General features: G+C 33.4%; 1 protein-coding gene across 11 annotated transcripts in view; it reads left to right on the top strand.

Annotated features, from left to right (window-relative positions):
* The window catches only part of LOC123547155 (Kv channel-interacting protein 4-like), a 548,972-nt gene that overhangs the window by 302,331 nt on the left and 226,356 nt on the right, over positions 1-20,285 (top strand). For 4 of the 11 annotated variants that reach the window (XM_053551426.1, XM_053551425.1, XM_053551423.1 and 1 more), the window contains exon 2: positions 18,561-18,677. The exons of the other annotated variants lie outside the window; for them this stretch is intronic. In XM_053551426.1, the coding sequence (XP_053407401.1) occupies positions 18,561-18,677 (117 nt within the window). The remainder of the gene's footprint in view (positions 1-18,560; positions 18,678-20,285) is intronic. 11 annotated transcript variants of the gene reach the window in all.

Raw genomic sequence — 20,285 nt, 5'->3', positions numbered from 1 at the left:
TAGGTCAGTAGGTCTTAAAATAGAAAAACCTTGTGACCTCTCTAGAGGCCATACTCTTGAATGGATCTTCATGAAAATTGGTCAGAATGTTCACCTTGATGATATCTAGGTCAAGTTTGAAACTGGGTCACGTGCCTTAAAAAACTAGGTCAGTAGGTCAAATAATAAAAAACCTTGTGACCTCTCTAGAGGCCAAACTTTTCATGGGATCTTTATGAAAATTGGTCTGAATGTTCATCTTGATGATGTCTAGGTCAAGTTTGAAACTGGGTCAACTGCGGTCAAAAACTAGGTCAGTAGGTCTAAAATAATTAAAATCTTTTGACTTCTCTGGAGGCCATATCTTTCAATGGATCTTCATGAAAATTAATCTGAATGTTCACCCTGATGATATCTAGATCAGTTTCGAAACTGGGTCACGTGCGGCCAAAAACTAGGTCAGTAGATAAAAAAATGAAAAAAACCTTGTGACCTCTCTAGAGGCCATATTTTTCATGAGATCTTCATGAAAATTAGTGAGAATGTTCACCTTGATGATATCTAGGTAAAGTTCAAAACAGGGTCACGTACCTTCGAAAACTAGGTCCATAGGTCAAATAATAGAAAAACTTTGTGACCTCTCTAGAGACCATATTTTTCAATTGATCTTCATGAAAATTGGTCAGAATTTTTATCTTGATAATATCTAGGTCAAGTTCAAAACTGGGTCACATGAGCTCAAAAACTAGGTCACTATGTCAAATAATAGAAAAAACGACGTCATACTCAAAACTGGGTCATGTGGGAAGAGGTGAGCGATTCAGGACCATCATGGTCCTCTTGTCTATTTAAATGCCAATACTTGTATGAGAAACAAATACAAATGTGCCTCATATCTAAGATGAACTCTGCCTGACTTAACACGAAGTTATCTAAATTGCCAGCTGGAAATGATGTAACCATGGGCTGGAATACCATATCATTGATAAATCTTGTATAATCTACGTGGCCAGTGTGAAAGGATACAGGTTGAATATTAAGAACTACTTGATCATTGATAATTCATCCGCATTGTTCATGAATGGGACTATTTTGTGTAGAACATGAACATCCTTTGGATGTGATTTGGAATCAAATAAAGATGCTATATGATTGTCAGAAATACACTTGTAACTTTGGTAGCGGGATAACCCCGCAACCAAAAATTAAAGTTAGGAATTTTAGCATATTGAATTGTCGTATATCCAAAGGGTGATCAGGTAAAAACTTTATGACAGAAAAAGTGGACTAAACAGAAAGGTGGAAACCACATTTCGTTTCAACACATTTTACACTCCATATTTTAGCATATACTTGCAGACAAAAGGTGGCAGAATCTTGTTCAGGAATAATACATATCAACACATATGGAGCCACAGGTATGCCCTAAAATATAACTTAACATTGCATTTAACATTTGTATTCCACTTAAGAAACATATGTATCTCTGCAAGGTTTCATTTATTTCACGTGTTCGATCAATATAATAGCATTTATCGGTAATTTCACCTGAAAAACCCATGCAGCTTGATTAATGTCTGCCTTGTGCGAAATGAAGACATACAGGAGCGCATTAATAAGAATACTGTTTTGTGAAATCTGCAAACTATTTTCTGCAGGAATATTGGTTATTTTCAGACTTCTAATAATCTGTGTTTACTGAAAAAAATATTCCTGTATATTATCATAGATGCTGCTATTTCTTGAAATCGCCCATTTGATTATTTATTATACCGCACTTGATTAACAGGAATTCAGCTGGTCTATGAATTGCTGTTGCGTAAGTGAAATATCTTAGATAGATCATTTTGGTATTAAAATGTCTATTTCAAAGGAAAACAGAACTACGATCTACAGATCTTTTCTAAAATTAGTAAAACCTTAAAAAAAAACCTTTACAGAGCCTCAGAACAGACAGAAAAAATACATTTTCTATTTGATTATAACTTTTTGTTTCATTAATTTTTGACGTAGAAATATACAATGGAGTAATAAAAGAAGTATATTATTTCGGACGATGTATTATGTGAAAGAGGAAAGTTTCACTGCGAAATACGGGATAACAAATAAACGGACCTAGTATACGATTCCGTATTCGGAACATATAGTATACAGGAAGTCCGTATATTTTTCAAACATATACGGGATCCCGTATAGTAATTACGTCGAATATACATATATGTATATTTCCCGTATATTTGAAATATACGAGTTTTCAAAACATTTCCATAGAAATTGTGTTTATTCGTGTCCTGCTTTAACATAAATATTTTATTTTCATGTATTCGAAGGTTCTATGACTTTTTCCCCGTATACTTACCATATTTTAGAATATACGGAACAAGTATACGAGCCTGTATATTCGGGAAATACGTAGTAAGCGGAACCCGTATATCCTAAAATACAGCCTTGGTCTATATCCCGTATACGGATATATACGACACATATACGGATGAGTATTTCTGATGTATACGGGAACCGTATTTCCTGTATATCTGGAATATACGGAACGGGAATACGGAACTGTATACGCATGATATACGTAGTATACGGATCCCTTATTTTTGTCATATACGGACTGCGTTTGCATCTAATATACGGGGGATATACGGACCTGTATTTTCTAATATACGGGCTTCGGATTTTTTCTGTATACGTATGATATACTCAGTATACGGATCCCGTACTTTTGTCACATACGGGGAATATACGGAACTGTTTTATATATATATATATATAGCTACGGACTTGTCCCGTATATGCATGGTATACGTAATATACGTAATGTACGGATTACTTGTGTAATTTTGTATGTTTTTCATCCAAAACAACTATTTCGGCATTACATCTTGTTAAGTGAGATTACGCTTAACAAGCGGTTTTCTGACCTGGCAGGCATTTTTCGTAAGATCTATTAAGGCCTAACTATAGTAAAGGAACCAGCGTGGGAGCCATCTGGTCTAGTCGCGTAATGGCGGACAGGTTTTTGGACACTACTGTTTCACTCGGCATGGTCACAGAGGTCTAAATTAAAGCTGGTTTCTGTTTAAATGTCATTGTGGATGTATTTTGACATTTTGGTAGAAAAAATGGGAGAGGAGGTTGTATTTGGTGAAGTGAAACTCAATTTTAGTATGAGTAGTACTTCCAGGTCACAGCAGTGTGATTTTGATGTGATTTTACAGCAAGCAAATGCGACAAGAGAAATCTCTCTTAGAAGATACATGACCCCTACTTTTCTCTTCATTTTATATCAGTTTTATCATAACTCGTTAAAATGAGGTAAGGATTTGTTCTCTGAAATGGGTCTAGCTACGTTTGTTAGCTCTTTAAAAAAATGTCAGTTTTATATAGAATATATAAGGAATAATATTTTCCTGTGTGCGACCTTAAAACAAACACAGTCATATATATGATGGAATACTTTTAATTTGCTTTTCTCAGGATCACTTTTGGTATCATTTAAAAAGTAATGGTTAAAGAAATTGTTCTATTTAGATATTTCAAGATTTGAAACGAGTTATAAAACAGACTTATTGACAAAATTTAACATATATTCATATTATATAACACTATCCATAATTTTGATCAAGGCATTGTATTGCGAGAAAAAAGTAATGGAACGCGAAAAAGTCACATTAATGCATTTGTATCACATTTTTTATTAGTTTTATAAATAGTATGGAACGCGAAAATAGTCACTTAGTTAAATGCATTTAGTTTAATTTTTTTTATTATTTTATGAAGATGATTAAATTATCTGAAAGGAATATCAGTCATAGCTCTTCCTGTAATATGATAATCACCATTTTGCAAAAAGTAAAATGTTACTAAGGTGACAACATAAATCAGCATGCAGAGTTTTCAAAGAAATGCTCGCTGAACACTCCACTACGTACTAGATGTAGCAACCAGTTTGAATCAAAGATGTAGTTTCTTATAAAAGAAAATATTAATATGAATTATCTGAATAAGTATTGTTAGTCAATAAACTTAGTCCTCATATACTGTTCATCAAATACAGTACATTTTACATGTACAGTATATACCATTAAGGGTAATTGAATAATTTATTTTTCAAAAACAATAATGTTACCTAACCCTCACCCTGATAAATTTCTATAATGGACTGGTCCATCATTCAATTTTGTCATTACCATTTATTTTTCGAAGGGTGTTCACTGAAAATTTACTGACTAAATGACGAACAGTGTAGACCATCATCAGCCTGCACGGACGTGCAGGCTGATCTTGGTCTGGACTGAATCACTAGCCGCCATCAGGCTAAAGGTTAATATACATAGGTAAGCTTAATATACATAGTTAAGCTTTTCCAATCTTGATTCTGTTTTATAGATGCATATGGCTGTAGATAATTTTACATTAGGCAGAGAACCCGAATGGTATTTGTTAGCTTTCAAATACTTAGAGGCCTGTACTGGTTCTTCCCAGGAAAGACGGCTCCGCGGGTATCGGTGCTATACACCGGGCACGTTAAGAACCAGACTGTCTATTCGCAAAGAGCTAGGCTAAGTTAGCCGGACAAGTCTGTATCTAAAAAGGATTTCTCTCTATCTGTTCTGGGGGCTTTATCTCACTCTGTCCATCTGGTCAGATCGCTCTGTGTCTGTGTAGAGGATGAATTTCGCGCCCTGTGTGGCTGCGTTTGCTATATGTAAAGCGCCTTTGAACGTGTTTATCACGAAAAGGGCACTATATAAATCTGGTATAATAATAATAATAATAATAATAATAATAGCTTAATGGTCAATGATTTGATGTATCTGATTTTGAATCATTTACTCAAAACAGTATGCTCCAAACGTAATGAAAACATGCAAAATATCAATGGCTTTACACAGGTGCTCATGTCTGCTAAAGACACCTTGGATCTTTTTGCAGATAAGCTCACTAGGTGATGGCGATGAGAAGGGATGAAACAACGGCTCGACATGTTTTATTTAGTCTGCGACATTTACGTTTCTTCGAATAATAGAGAACTTTTATTGATTTATAAATCTAATTTAGAGTGCCAGACACACTGTCATTTATGGTTATACAATTGCCAACCATTGCTTTTATTGCTGTATGCACCTGGTGTTAATATAGCTGCATCGCAATTTATTATTCATTGTTTAATGTTTTTATAACTCAATATATTACAGGATGATAATTAATGAAATGAAAGTAAATGAGTTTGAACAAACTCAGTAAGACCTGTTTGCTGTTTTTGTCTTGATTAATTTTACAAAGAAGCGATACGTGCGTCAGTGCTTGTTTGATTTAAAGCTGCTCGTAAAAACATGTTGGTGGAATTATTAGATTAAGATATCGTCTTATACCGTCTTTAGGAAATATAGAAATCAACACTATATTTTCGTTTCGATAAATGTAACAGATGGGAAAGGTTTGTTTGGTTATATGTCTACCATACACCCACAAATATCTAAAGAAACAAAGTAGAAAAATGTATTTAGTTTGTGTAACTGGTACTACCATAATATGTCAAGCTTCCATTCGCACGTAATAAGGATATTTGGGATGCTTGTTCTAACAAATAGAATATGGAATACATTAGCTTTGTCCGGGTCTAAGAAGAAAAAAACTCAATCATATAGGAAAATATTTTGCTTGTTGTATTTATTCCTGTCATGGATCTTTGCTATTTAAGTTAAAACGTCTTTTTACAATATTCACTCTTTACTTGCAAAGGAAGTGTGAAGTTGTTTTCCGTTTCAGCACTGATTTTCAAACGGAACTACTGTCTCTGTGGAAGCAGAAGAGATGACACATGTGGCATGCTCGCGCCAGCGATAAGGGCCATTGTTAAAATAACATTTGGCAGATGTAACGAATTTGATCCCATCAGGTGACCATATTTTTCGTTTTTCCACTAGTTCTTTTTAGTTTCATCCAAACTTCATATTTGAACAAAATGACCAGTCACAATGTCTGCACATGCAAGCACACCTGTAATATAGAATGAGATATATATTTTTTGGGAAAAAACTTAAGTTCATGTACGTTTACTAATGTGTAATGTTGGATGTCCCACATTTTGGACATACTATAAAGTAGGACGTGTTGGTTAACTATAATTAGGAAAAATTCGTTTCTCCGATTGGAAGCAATTTGTTTCTGATGTTTGATCAATATAGTGGCGTATGCCGGGAATATGACATGAAAGGACCACTGCTGAATTAACTGATGGCACTCTTGCACGAAATGTAGCAAAACGAGAACGAGAAGTTTTCACTGCCCAGTAATACTTAGTGTACAGAAGTCGGGATAATATGACACATACTGATCCAAATTTATTATATTTTCAGGCTGAAACTTTTCAGTCAGGAAGAAAGATAATATACTGATATTAATCAAAACAAACTATCTGAACTGAAACAGATTGAACAAAGAGAACGTACAAGTAATAGTATTTTTGTCATGATACAGTGAAGAACTTTTAAAAAGTAGGAAACAAAAATATTACGCTATAAATGAAGGATAGTAAGGTCTTGGTTGAAACATTAGATTAAGTTCGTACCGTTATCATGTTTTTATTACATCAGTCATACAGTTCTTACTGCAGAAAGCCACATTACACATACATTCAGTTCAAGCATCTTATATATAATGTAAACTTGCTTATCAAAACATTACCAAACACTTTGTGTAATGATGTGAATAGACCTATGAAATTCGGCACGTTTCTAGCTTTATTGCGAGCGTCTGAGTGACGTTACGAATTGTTCCTCGGTTCTAGTACTATTTCTTATAAGATTTCTGGAAATTTGCGTCTATTGTTTATTGGACTGTTTCGGCTCTCATTATCTTGTCAGGCGAAACTGAAGAAAAAATGCTTTGGCAAAATTATATTTTGTGATCACAAATTTTCTGTTGATAATGTAATATTTTCACTGCATACGTTATTATCTGCCATTTGTTCTCATACTGTACAAAACGTATCTTAACGGTTTATTTTTTCTTTTTTCTTTTTTGTCACGCTGTACATTTGCCACATTTGAAGTTGCAATCACAGTTTTAATTTTGCATTTCAACATTACCTATGACGAGACTTGTCCGTTTTAGCTAACTTTTAAAAGTTGATTATGTAAAATCACTCAAATATTATAAATTATTTGTCTTTTAGATTTTCGATGAATATGAATTAATGTTGTATCAAAATTGTCCAACATACGGGTGTGTAAAGCAAAATTTTTCATGTAATACTTTGTCTAAGATCTTGGACAAATGCATCTGAGAAACCAGTGTAATACTGTTTTTCCTCAGGGACAAAAAAAAATTGATGTCTGATTAATATAGCACCGTGTGCTGGAAATTTGACGTGAACGGACAACTGCAGCTTCAGTTGATGTCCGTCAAACACGGAATACAGTAAACCGATAGTGAGAAAATGGTTTGTCTATTTCGTAGGGAAAGATAAATGGAGTTACTTGTCAATGATATGAACTGATGTTTTCCATGCTTCTTGTTGATTTCAAGTAATGTAATATTGATATTCCAAAGAAGGATCAAATTAACAAGAGTAGCTTTCTGTACAAAATGTTGCTACAGAATGAAGTCTCAGTTTTGTGCTCATTAAGCAAGAACAGTGCAAAATGAAAATTTAACATTTTAAAATAATGTAAAATAATACAAGTTATTGATGAATATTATCCCAAGTTAAAATGAATGTAGGAGCTAAAGTAGGCTTATATGATAACCGCATTTAACTGAAATTCTTTTTTGAAAAGAAACACCATCAAACCAAAGTAAAAAAATAAATTGGTAGTTTGTGATATACTGTCATCAAATTAAACTAACAGTCCAGGGACTGTTGTAACTTTTGTCCAAGAAATGGAAGAAAAAAAAGGATTTATCATATAGGAAGTTGGGGAAACTGGTATTGTTTACAATACTTTGAATTATTTAGTTCCAGCTTTAATTCAGTTCTAAATGCGAATTTTCTTGTTGTTTTGATTTGTGTGTGTGTGTGTGTGTGTGTTTTTATTTGTTGTTGTTTTTTTTATATGAAAATAAAGCAAAACATTGTTCTAAGCATGTAATATAGCAACATCTTGTGTACAAAAAATCATCCATAATATTATTTTACTACTTTTAATGATAATGTATTTGACTGTCAGGTAAAGATTTTAGAATGACACAAATCAGTAAAACCCTAAACTGAAATGTTCAACAACAATGTCATATGACTTTCTATCCTATGTAGAAAAACAGAGGAGATTTGCAATATGTATTGTTGTCAACTGTATAAATTCATGTTGTCGTTGGGAGAATTTTAATTGTAGTGTTCTCTACAGGCTCTCTAAATAATGCTCCTTTTTTCCTTATTCTAAACAAAAATGTTGTTACGTTATTTTATAACGCCATTTTATATAAAAAAAATATGCCTTGACATTATTACATGCACAGTTTTATATATATATATAAAACAAAACTGTAATATGACTGTCAAATCGCAGTTGAAATTTAATATAATTTTCCTTTATTAAACAATGAAGCACAAAATCAATACAGATTCGGAATTTGCTTTCAGACTCATCAGAGGGAGAGTTCTCGCTTCAGATTTCATACAGAGGCATATTATTCATTTTTACAGAAAGGCCGAACTTTCCTTTATCCATAACTATTTGGTTTCTTTTTGAAATGCTTTCAATTACCTAAAGATGCATCTTTCACATGTATTCGTTGCAACTTTTATCCCGCGATGCCTTGTATATATGATCGTTGAATGCGTCAATGGACCTTGATTTCGGGTATAATTGTCGGATAGTTTCAGCCAGCAATTATTACAGTTTTATTCACTTTATGTAGTTGAGTTATTTAAATCAATGGAACAAATTGCTGAATGATCTGTTCATTAGTTACGTTATTTGTTCAGCTAGATACTATCTGATCAGTCTGTTGAAAGGTAACATTTACCTTGCCATAACTGTCAATGTAAAGTCATTTTCAAATTCAAAATGATATACGAATAATTGGGATCATTGTGTAAAATTTCGTTTTAGTACATTCCATCTAATTCTCAGACACGAAGTGTGTAATTGATTATGTAAAAAAAAGTTACAGACGTTGCGCTAAAATGCCTTGGGAATGAACAAAAACGTACTATCCATCTTCATTATTCAGTTTCGTTTTCAGCAATATACTGCGTGATACGTGATATTGACTTTAATTTTTGTTAATTAACTGAAATATTTGTTGTTATCGCATAGTGCGGTAGTTTTCCTTTGATCTTTGCAGTATGTTAAACATGGCAACACACATTAATACTACAAAATCTGTGCTGGTATTTTACAAAACTGTTACGATATATATCAGCACAGAAATCGCTATAGAGTTTCATAAAAAAAAACTGTTGCGATATATATCAGCACAGTAAAACTCTTCCGATATATATCGCAACACTTTTTCTCTATTGAGGTCCTATCAAGGGAGTATATTTTTTTTCCTTTCAAAGAAAAGATGATTTTAGCTTTAATTTACTATTCACAGAGAAAGAATTGTCACAAACACCTACATTTATAAAGTAAAAGAATAAATAAACTAGAATATTTCAAAAACTTGATAGTTATTGCCAAAATCAGAAATACATGAAATATATGAAATTCTGAGATTTCTCAAATGTTTCTTTTTCTTTGGGTTTTTTTTTTACAAAATGGCCGCCAATTTTAATTTGCCACGCCAATATGTGGCAAAAACAGCAAGTACTTCTGTACACGCTATCTTAAAACTTCTTTCGCAAAAGTAAAGTACTTCAAATTCTCATGCGCGCCATACTTTTAAATCTGATTTTATGCCCCCAACAAAGCAGCAATCAACATTAAAAACTAAACTTTCCCGTGGAAAATGCTATTTTCCCATAGGAATGCGGTCTTTTCCCATGGGAAATTCACTTTCCTATGGGAAAATAACTTTCCCATGGGAAGAATATGTGGTAAACAAAACAACAAGTTTTACAATATGTTTGGCCAATGAAATGCAAAGATTTAAAACCAATGCAGAAATTTTTAGTGTTTCAGTCAGCGAGGCGCAGAAAGGGAATCAAAAGACTAAAAATAATAATAAACAAATTTAAATGAAAATAATGTATAAATTTTAATGATAAACTATGCGATAAAACAGTTATAATATGTAATGCTCATGTGTTACCAGGATATATCAGAGCTAGGGGTACATCTCGGTATTTTTCTCTGCACCTATCTGTCTCGGCCTACAGGCCTCGACGATATGTGCAGAGAAATATACCCTCGATGTACCCCTAGCTCTGATATATCCTGGTAACACACTCTCACACATACTATAACTGTTACACATCTGTTTATTAAAATGCATTTGTAACAACCTATTTTAAAAAAGCATCTGTAGCAATATCACCATTTTTCTGTCTGAATCGATTTGAGCCGCGCCATGAGAAAACCAACATAGTGGGTGTGCGACCAGCATGGATCCAGACCAGCCTGCGCATCCGCGCAGTCTGGTCAGTATCCATGCTGTTCGCTTTTAAAGCCTACTGCAATTAGAGAAACCATTAGCGAACAGCATGGATCCTGACCAGACTGCGCGGATGCGCAGGCTGGTCTGGATCCATGCTGGTCGCAAACCCACTATGTTGATTTTCTCATGGCACGGCTCATTTGTGTCTTCTTGTATTTGTCAGATGCAGTAATTGTTATAGCGCGTCAAGTTACTGTTCACTGATCTATTTCACTGCAAAACAGAAAATATCAAAAGTACTCTTAACATATATAATCTCTGCAGCCAGAGGAATAATGTGTAATGAAAATGGTCCTTTTTGACAAAAGCGGGCCTACAGGAATAAGTGACGTTCTTATATGATAGTGGGAAAACTGAATAACTCAAAGAGATTATGTTTTCCCGATTCCCTGATGGAACATTTCTGACTTCATACAATGATTGACAGCTCATATTTACAGAAAGGGCAAATATTCGTTTCTCCGTGCATTTTTTTCAATTTGAAATTTTTTTTCAGTCATTTGTAGAAGCCTCAAACGGGTACACGTAAGATATGGGAGAAAACAGCTGATTATTTCACAAAAAGCTTCGTGTATGATCATAGAATGCATTGATGATCCGGTATGATAGGACTTTTTCGACAAGTGATCGTTATTATATATGTGAGGAGTTCAAACTTATTCTTTTGGCGCTGTTCTAAGGGAGTCATTATGTAAATGCTGTTCTATTAATTTGCTCTGTTACTTGTTCAACAATGATTTAGTTGTGACCACAGTTTTTAAATGTTTAATACATACTTTATCAGACCTTGAAGCATTAAGTTGCCTCCTTCATACTAATTTCGAGTCTCATATATCTAAGACTCAAAACGTGCTTTAATTGTGTAAAATGAAACACAAATGGTTTGAGAAGTAAGTCATAACGCGCTATCCAGTTTAAAACTATGACACATTCCGAAACTCATTATTGTCTATATGTAGATTTCAGCAATATATTATATTGACTTAATTCTCTGCTAATAAACTGAAATATATAATGGCATATCCTCATTAAAATACAGAGCTAACATGTTCCCAAAAGTAGAAACTGAAGCGATATTTACATGTAGTTATTTATTTCAAATCTGATCAATTAACATCGTTGTATTAATGTGGCTGATCGCTTAAAATTCCACATCTAAATAGCCAAAAAAAAAAAACAACAATTTTTAAGTAGGAACGTCTTGCTCTGCACATTCGACGGTAAGATATCCTTGCCTACAAAATGTCGTTTTACTTCACGAATAAAATCTTTATTTACAATAACGGTAAGTTATGGATTATATGAAAAGTGGTACTATATAAATGAAAACAAAATGTTGTACGAGTACCAGCAATATTACAGAGCTTTATATGCTCTGTAATTCATTTGACGGCAAACGCTTCTATTTTTAGAGTTGAAAGAAACACCTGGTACACAATTTCTTAATTCATTTAGTATTTGTATTGACTGTTTTATGTGTCTACGTCATAACAGACAAATTGCTTTATGTTTTTTTTTCTGTCTTTCTTGTACAAATGTTTGAAACAAAATGAATTATAACCACACATTAGTTCAAGAATAAGTTTGAAATGAAATCCCATTTCAAGTAATTATTGTAACTATTATTCGCTTGTAGGAAGCAATAGAAATATTATTCATATATTGATGATGTGATCAGATCTTTAGAAGTTTGTTGATTTTTTTTTCTAGTATATCAGCCGACACACATATAAAGTGTTATATGTCTCAAAGCAATTGAGTGTATACAGATATACAAACAGGCTGACGCAGGATTATTGTCCCGTATTCGATTCGTTATTTCCCCGACTGTTTATGCTTTTATGTTTTAAATTTATTTCTATTTTTTCCTGACCGTCAAAACGTTGATGCCGCCAAAAGTGTTCTCTGGTTTGTTTCATTGTATAACATAGATGTTATTCATACCATGTGCCATCGAAGGGCGTTATAGCGTCTCCAAAAGACCACCACATTTAAAGACCGTTGCATAATAGTTACATATTTTTTATGTCTTGTGCATTTCCATAATACCAACAATTGAAAGAGCAAATAAGTATTAATTTTTACTAATTAATTGCGTCCCGTCATAAAAATCATCTACACCAACAGTTTGTAAATTAAGTGTAAAAAGTTTGCTCAACTAAGACTATAAAAATACAAAATACGTTCCTTGCGCCAGGGATTGGGTAATATATATCTATGTAAGTTGCCCAGAACTATTAACAGTTACAATCCATAAAAACACAATCTTTCCTTTGGGAAAAATTCTTATTTGATGTCTGATCAATATATAGTAATGTATATTGTGGGCATGACGTGGGACTTAATTGATGTTAGTTTTGCACGATAGTGAGAATTTGTCTCAGTTCAGTAACACAGACCGACACATATGTAATAGTTATAGTATGTGTGAGAGTGTGTTATCAGGATATATCAGAGCTAGGGGTACATCGAGGGTATTTTTCTCTGCACATATCGTCGAGGCTGGTAGGCCGAGACAGATATGTGAAGAGAAAAATAACGAGATGTACCCCTAGCTCTGATATAGCCTGGTAACACACGAGCACTACATATTATAACTGTTTTATCGCATAGTTTATCATTAAAATTTATATATTATTTTCATTTAAATTTGTTTATTATTATTTTTACTATTTTGATTCCCTTTCTGCGCCTCGCTGACTGAAACACTAAAACTTCTGTTTTAGAAAATATGTTCCCCAGATAAAAGTACCCAACAAATTTCTGCATTGGTTTTAAATCTTTGTATTTCATTGGCCAGACATATTGGAAAACTTGTTGTTTTGTTTGTAAAAAAATCAAAGAAAAAGAAACATTTGAGAAATCTCAGAATTTCATATATTTCATGTATTTCTGAATTTGGCAATAACTATCAAGTTTTTGAAATATTCTAGTTTATTTATTCTTTTACTTTATAAATGTAGGTGTTTGTGACAATTCTTTCTCTGTGAACTGTAAATTGGAGCTAAAATCATCTTTTCTTTGAAAGGAAAAAATTATACTCCCTTGATAGGACCTCAATAGAGAAAAAGTGTTCCGATATATATCGGAACAGTTTTACTGTGCTGATATATATCGGAACACTTTTTTTCTTATGAAACTCCATAGAGATTTCCGTGTTGATATATATCGCAACAGTTTTGTAAGATATCAGCACAGTTTTGTAGTAATAATGTGTGTTACTATGTATAACATGCTGCAAAGATCAAAGGAAAATTGCCGCACTATGCGATAAATAAGTTGTATGGTCTATAAAGTTGCGCCATTGTGCATATCAAGTAGTGTAAAATGTGCAGAAGTAAACAAGTTTTGCTTTTACAACTTAAGGTACAGTAAGTTCTTCTTTTGGTTTAATTTGTGTAGCTATATGAACAAAGTCTGATAAGGCCTCGCCCCATCCTGAACCCCGGCCCCAATCATTAACCCCAGATATTTCGATTGAGGTCACAAACAAACCCAATAGTTAATGGTTGGTTGCTTTCGTGGAACGTGGCTTTACCTATTGGACCTCGGTTTTATACTACATCATCAGCGGGCAATAGTTTTGTACTACGAAAGTTCAGCTGCACTTTTTTATCCTCGACCTTAACTTTCGGGAAATTATTACATAAAAAAGAAACAGATTTGCCACCATTTTACGAGGCTTTGTATTTGATCTTAAAATATGTAAATCATCCACCATTTCTGATATATTTAGAAAGCATTGTAGACTATAGATATACAATTATTGCCTATTTAGTGACGTCTATACGATGTTATATGTTATAGTCTAACGTTATATAGGGCGTCACATTTTTAATGTCACAACGTAATGACGTCACAACAGTATGACGTCACTGCTGTAGGTCAGTATTAGTTTTTTTGTTCTGCCCCCGAATAAATATGACTTTTTATCACTTATCATGTTACAGTGTTTAGACAGAGGAAAGTACAATTAATTGAGATTTTTATAATAAAATGAAATATTTCTAGTGATGTCAGTAACTTACTTTATATACAATGATGTCATGGACGTATATTGTCCTGATGACACAATATCAATCGATAGTCATTGTACATTTGTACGGTCAAACACGATTGGGAGACCTAAAATGTAATTATATATATAACAACAACAACAATAATAATAATAATAATTATTATTATTATTATTATTATTATTATTTGATTATAAAATGTAGTGTTGGTGGTATTTAGTTATAGGTCAAATAAATTTGCAAAGGTTTATATCAGGAATCCAGCTGAATACCGCTTGTATCTGTGCTTTGTGCAAAGGTGGACTTAAGAACACGTTTCACTGTACATTATTACCTTTTAAACAGAAAATAATATGAGCCGCACCACGAGAAAACCAACATAGTGCATTTGCGACCAGCATGGATCCAGACCAGCCTGCGCACCTTTTGCAATTAGAGAAACTGTTAGCGAACAGCATGGATCCTGACCAGACTGCGCGGATGCGCAGGCGGATCCATGCTGGTCGCAAACGCACTATGTTGGTTTTCTCATGGCGCGGCTCATCATACATTTTTCAATTAGACACATCACCTCTAAACATGCGATTTACTTAGACTGCATCAAAACCAATAAAAAACGTATTTTTATTATCTTCTTATTTTAAACTTAAGTTTTATAAGTTCTAAGTTAAACTTAAGTAGAAACAATTTTGAAAGAAACGTTTTATCCTGACCGATAAAGAAGATATCTTCCATAAATTCCATCTAATTTCGAGTCTCGTACACATGTATATTTAAGACACCAACCATGAAATTGATTATGCAAAACTAGATACAGATATTGCAGTCAAATGTCTTGGGAAAGAACAAATAACGTGCTATGGTTATAAAACTGCCATTCATACTGAAATTCATAATTTATTCAGTGTAGCTTTCAGCAATATATTGCGTGATCTACAAAAGTCACTTATCATTTCTAATTATTTTCTGTTAATTAAGCGAAGTGTTTGTTCGTACAATGTATATGCTAATTAAAATAATAAGCCTTAAACAGAGTTTTTAATCCGGCACCTGGAGCGATCTTAACATAATGTCTGGAGAATTTTCCCCAGAAAATCGATGAACAGCATCTTGTTATAGCTGAATGATTTAATGGAGCACATCAATAGTAAATTAACACTATAAAGCTGAACTCTCATGTTTTATAAACTGTGCTTTAAAAATAAGAAGTAACATATTGTGAAGTTCTTTAAATTATATCCATTACGGTTCAAAATATATTCAGACTCCTGTATGTATGAATCACAACCGCGAGTCTATCTATCTATCTTTTGATATATATATATAAAGTTTTAGCTTTCATAATTGTTTGTGTACTTTGATATACACACAACTGATATTTTCTTTGATTATCATAATGTCACTCTCGTTTAATCAATTGTCTGTATTGTATTTATGTTTGATATATATACATATGTATATGTGTGACCTTGATATATATATATTTATTTGTTTAAGGATGAGGAGCATAAGCTCAAGTGTAAAAAAGTAAAAGATTCGTTCTGTTCTGTTCTGTTCTGTTCTGTTCTGTCTTCAATTTAACCAAGTCTACGATATGAAAGTCTTCAAGTCAGACTAAAGCAGCTGGATGCAATCATATACTTATTAATGAAAAATATTGTACAACTGTAAACCAACAGCCCAATAAAGAATACTCAAATAATAATTCATAAACATAACAAAAATCTCGATTTGTTAGCTGAATGACGTCAAATGAATATTGAATTGTTATAAAATTGTAACCACTTTCATCTTTCCTTACTATGAAATTACTGATTTTTTTTTTTAATTTATAAAAGTATGTATTACCACTCTTCCTTATCCGTCTTAAAATTGAGATTTAATGTCTCCTGTGAAAGCTAAAAGTTATTTGCGAATAACACTTGAGCGACATTAAATGTCTGAAATTACGATATAGTTAAAATAAATGCGGTTCTGTTCGCCTGCCACTGGTTTCGATCGTAACTCCACCGGTACGCCAAAAATACTGCTGGACATTGGGACTTGTAAACTCCATTGAAAAAATGACGGATGGCTGGCCGTTTGAATGTTGAGTTTACAAAATAAAAATGTTGAAACGAACACTGTAGTCATCCTTAATGTATGGTTTCCTCTGACAATCATTAATTTTGATCCTGTTACCTCGTAGTAGGAAAATAAAGGGATTCTCAATCGTAATAAAAGATTTGTTTACATGTATCTGGAAAATGGAACATCTTTGCATTTTTATGGTTGTAATCGCAAGAATTTACTGGCCAAATTTTATAGAGTTTCATCTCGTTCACTGTTTGTTAAACATGGTTGTTTTCCGGAAATATCAGCTATATTCATAAGAAATTTAAGTTATGGATTGTCTGAAGCAAAACTCTATATTTCTAAAAAAAAAATGGAAATATTGCACGAGTACTATAAAAAGAAATGAATCACTTGATTTCATTAGAGGCACACGCTTTCTTCCCATCTATTACCGTAAACACTATAATTAGAGCATCCATGGTGTATTATGTTTCTGATAAAATTACCATAATTACCGTTCTTATAGCTTTATGATAAATAATAACATTACAGTTACTCAGTGTTGTGAATATGTTCCTTCTTACTGAATATACCACTAGATTTGTAGACATTTATAATTTCGCAAACCTGGATCAGGATATTTCTTCACCATATACATACGTGAAAAAACACTAGGATATTCACGTTGCTCCTGGATGCATACAGCGAAATCATGTCCACTTACGGTAATTTTTTAGACTAGCCACTAGACTGATAATAATATATTTCTACATTTTTCCTTTTTTGACGAATTTAATTTCATAGAGACAAAAGCCAGTCTACTTTAGAGCTTTTCTCAGAGGAATGATGTTGAAATTATCATGATATTGGACATAGAATATAGACTGGCTCAGTTCACTACATTTAATCATAAAAATGTAAAAAAGATACATCATAGTCTAGGAGCTAGTCTAGGTAATTTTTATACATTATATAATTACGCAGAAATGATCAAATTATAACTTTCAGCTAAACTGCGCTTTCACAAAGAACGAACGTATGCACTCGTATAGGATCCTTCTAGATACTTTCGCTGTACAAATTACATGTAAGGGACTTTAGACATATAAGTAAGTAGCGCACCATTCTGGAGAAACTTCATGGCACGTATATCACATTGTTGGCATATGCCAAGGGAAAATACTTTGACAAGAAAACGCGTGCTGCCTGTGAGTTTTACTTCCCTTGTTCCCCTAGCGTATACAAAGACACGTGCAAACAGCAATCGCATCTTATATGAAAGTCCATCTAAAATATAAATGAGCCGTGCCATGGGAAAACCAACATAGTGGCTTTGCGACCAGCATGGATCCAGACCAGCCTGCGCATCCGCGCAGTCTGGTCAGGATCCATGCTGTTCGCTAACGGTTTCTCTAATTGCAGTAGACTTTAAAAGCGAACAGCATGGATCCTGACCAGACGGCGCGGATGCGCAGACTGGTCTGGATCCATGCTGGTCGCAAACCCACTACGTTGGTTTTCTCAGGGCACGGCTCAAATACAGAATTTTGATTTGAGTAGTCACGGCAAAATGTACCATGTAAACCATGAACTGTCAAATGTAAATTGTAGTACCCAGAAATTATTTGTTTGCTCATTGTATACACATTAAAACAGTATGACAGGATATTAAACAGAAATTTTGTATCACACCATTTGCTATAGAAACAATTTAAAACTAAACTAGTAATCGCACAGTAGAGCAAATCTCTTTAAAAGTCTCTTAAGAGCTCTTTTCGCATGGCTTATCAAAACCAAATGCAAGTTCTCTTCCATTCTACGTTTCTAATTAAATCGATCACAGAATCAATAACTAATGAGTATTGCGTTTAAAATTATGGCAAAGCCTATTCCACTCCATAAATTTTTGCTAACGATATTAAGTCCTTAAATATTTTACGATGCAACCATTTACAGTGGGTCAACTGTTGGGGCGTGTCCGAGGCTTGTGGAGCGTGCGCGATAAGAAGCTGCATTTAAGGAGAGGATCCTCCCGGCGACGGTTACAGTCATCCACATCAACAGGCTCGGCAAGTACGTTCATATTTTTCTTCAGATGTTTCATTTGTAATTATTTATGATACTTTAGAATTCGCTTTTAAATGAAACTTTATTGCGCGGGTAATCGATATCTTTTATCTTATAAAATATATTGAACAGTGTAAATTTTCCTGAAGTCTGTGAATTATTGTCAGTTAAGTTTTACATTTTATTAAAGAAATGGAGAATGTAGGCTAGTTCTCGGGTAGCCTGACTGATTTCAAGAAGTAACATATTCATTTTAAGAGCCGAATCGATGGCTGTTTTTACACATTGCAGGTAGTTTAGTGTGTGTGGGGGGAGGTGGGGGGGGGGGGGGGTATTTGATGAATATTTTTACAAAAAGTAAACATTACTTCAGTAGTGACATAAATCTCGTGTTTTGCCGAAAATGCATGAAAGGCGTATAATAATTTTAGCACAGTAATGTAGAATAATCCTTAAACAAGGAAGATGAAAGATGTAAATCTATACAGGAAAACAAATTACATGATTACGTCGACTATAATTCTGTTCAGTACGAATCAACAACGCTTAATCTTTTATATTTGAAAAAAAAGTAAGTCTTGGTTTAACGACCACAATAATTTTGTTTTAAGGCTTAAACTACTGTTTCTTCCAGCTTTTCCGTAGCAAGATTTTTCTTGATTTCTTTTTGATTATCAGACACAACTATTCATATTATACATTGGACTATAAAACTCGAAGGTAATTAGAGATACATTAAATTGTAAACTTCATGGAGTTTCAAGATCCACTTGGATACTTTCTGGATCAGTTCAAACTATGGCCGAATATTCACGAAAAACCTTGTTACGGATTTGGTGGATGAAACAGTAGTGGTTTCAGAACGAGGCATGATACTAATTAATTTCTTTTTTTATTTCATAAAAATGATTACAGCGAAAGAGGTCATTTACATTAGATTTTAACCTTTAACCCGCAAAACTTCTAAAATGAACTGGTCCATTATTCAATTTGAGCAGAACCACTTATTATTCAAAGGGGTGTTCACTGAAATTTTACTGACAGAATAGCGAACAGTGCAGACCATGCACGGACGTGCAGGCTGATCTTGGTCTGCACTGGTCGCAAAGACAAAATTACTTGCCGCCAGCATGCTAAAGATTAAAGATAAGAAAAAAAAAAAAAACAACTAGCCACTTAGTATCACGTTTTCATACTAATATCTAAAATATTTTAATGCTATGTTTATTTAAATAAGAGATTTTCGCGAATAATAATGTGTTTTCTTAGATAGTTGAGTTAGATTAACACTCCCTTTTCTTTCTTATGAATGCAGTGTTCGCTATATTTTTGTTACACATCAAATATATATTTGTAAAAATTCAAGCTTAAAGAAAGCCCACAGTACCAATTAGGAAAGCATCCTGATCCTTTTTTTGTGCTGCTTCCTTTTTCAATTGTTTTCGGTAAACCAGAAAAAGCTTTTTTTGGAATACATTTTTGTGTTGGATTTTAAATTAAAATCTTTAAATCGGCATACAATTTATTTCCTGGCGTTAGCTATTTATTCACTATTTGGTATGAAATACAGGTTCTGCCTACTTGATTTTAATGTTGAATCACCTGTGTCCGAAA

Source organism: Mercenaria mercenaria, chromosome 9 (assembly GCF_021730395.1).
Source record: "Mercenaria mercenaria strain notata chromosome 9, MADL_Memer_1, whole genome shotgun sequence".
Taxonomy (NCBI): domain Eukaryota; kingdom Metazoa; phylum Mollusca; class Bivalvia; order Venerida; family Veneridae; genus Mercenaria; species Mercenaria mercenaria.
This window is presented reverse-complemented; position numbering and strand designations above follow the sequence as displayed.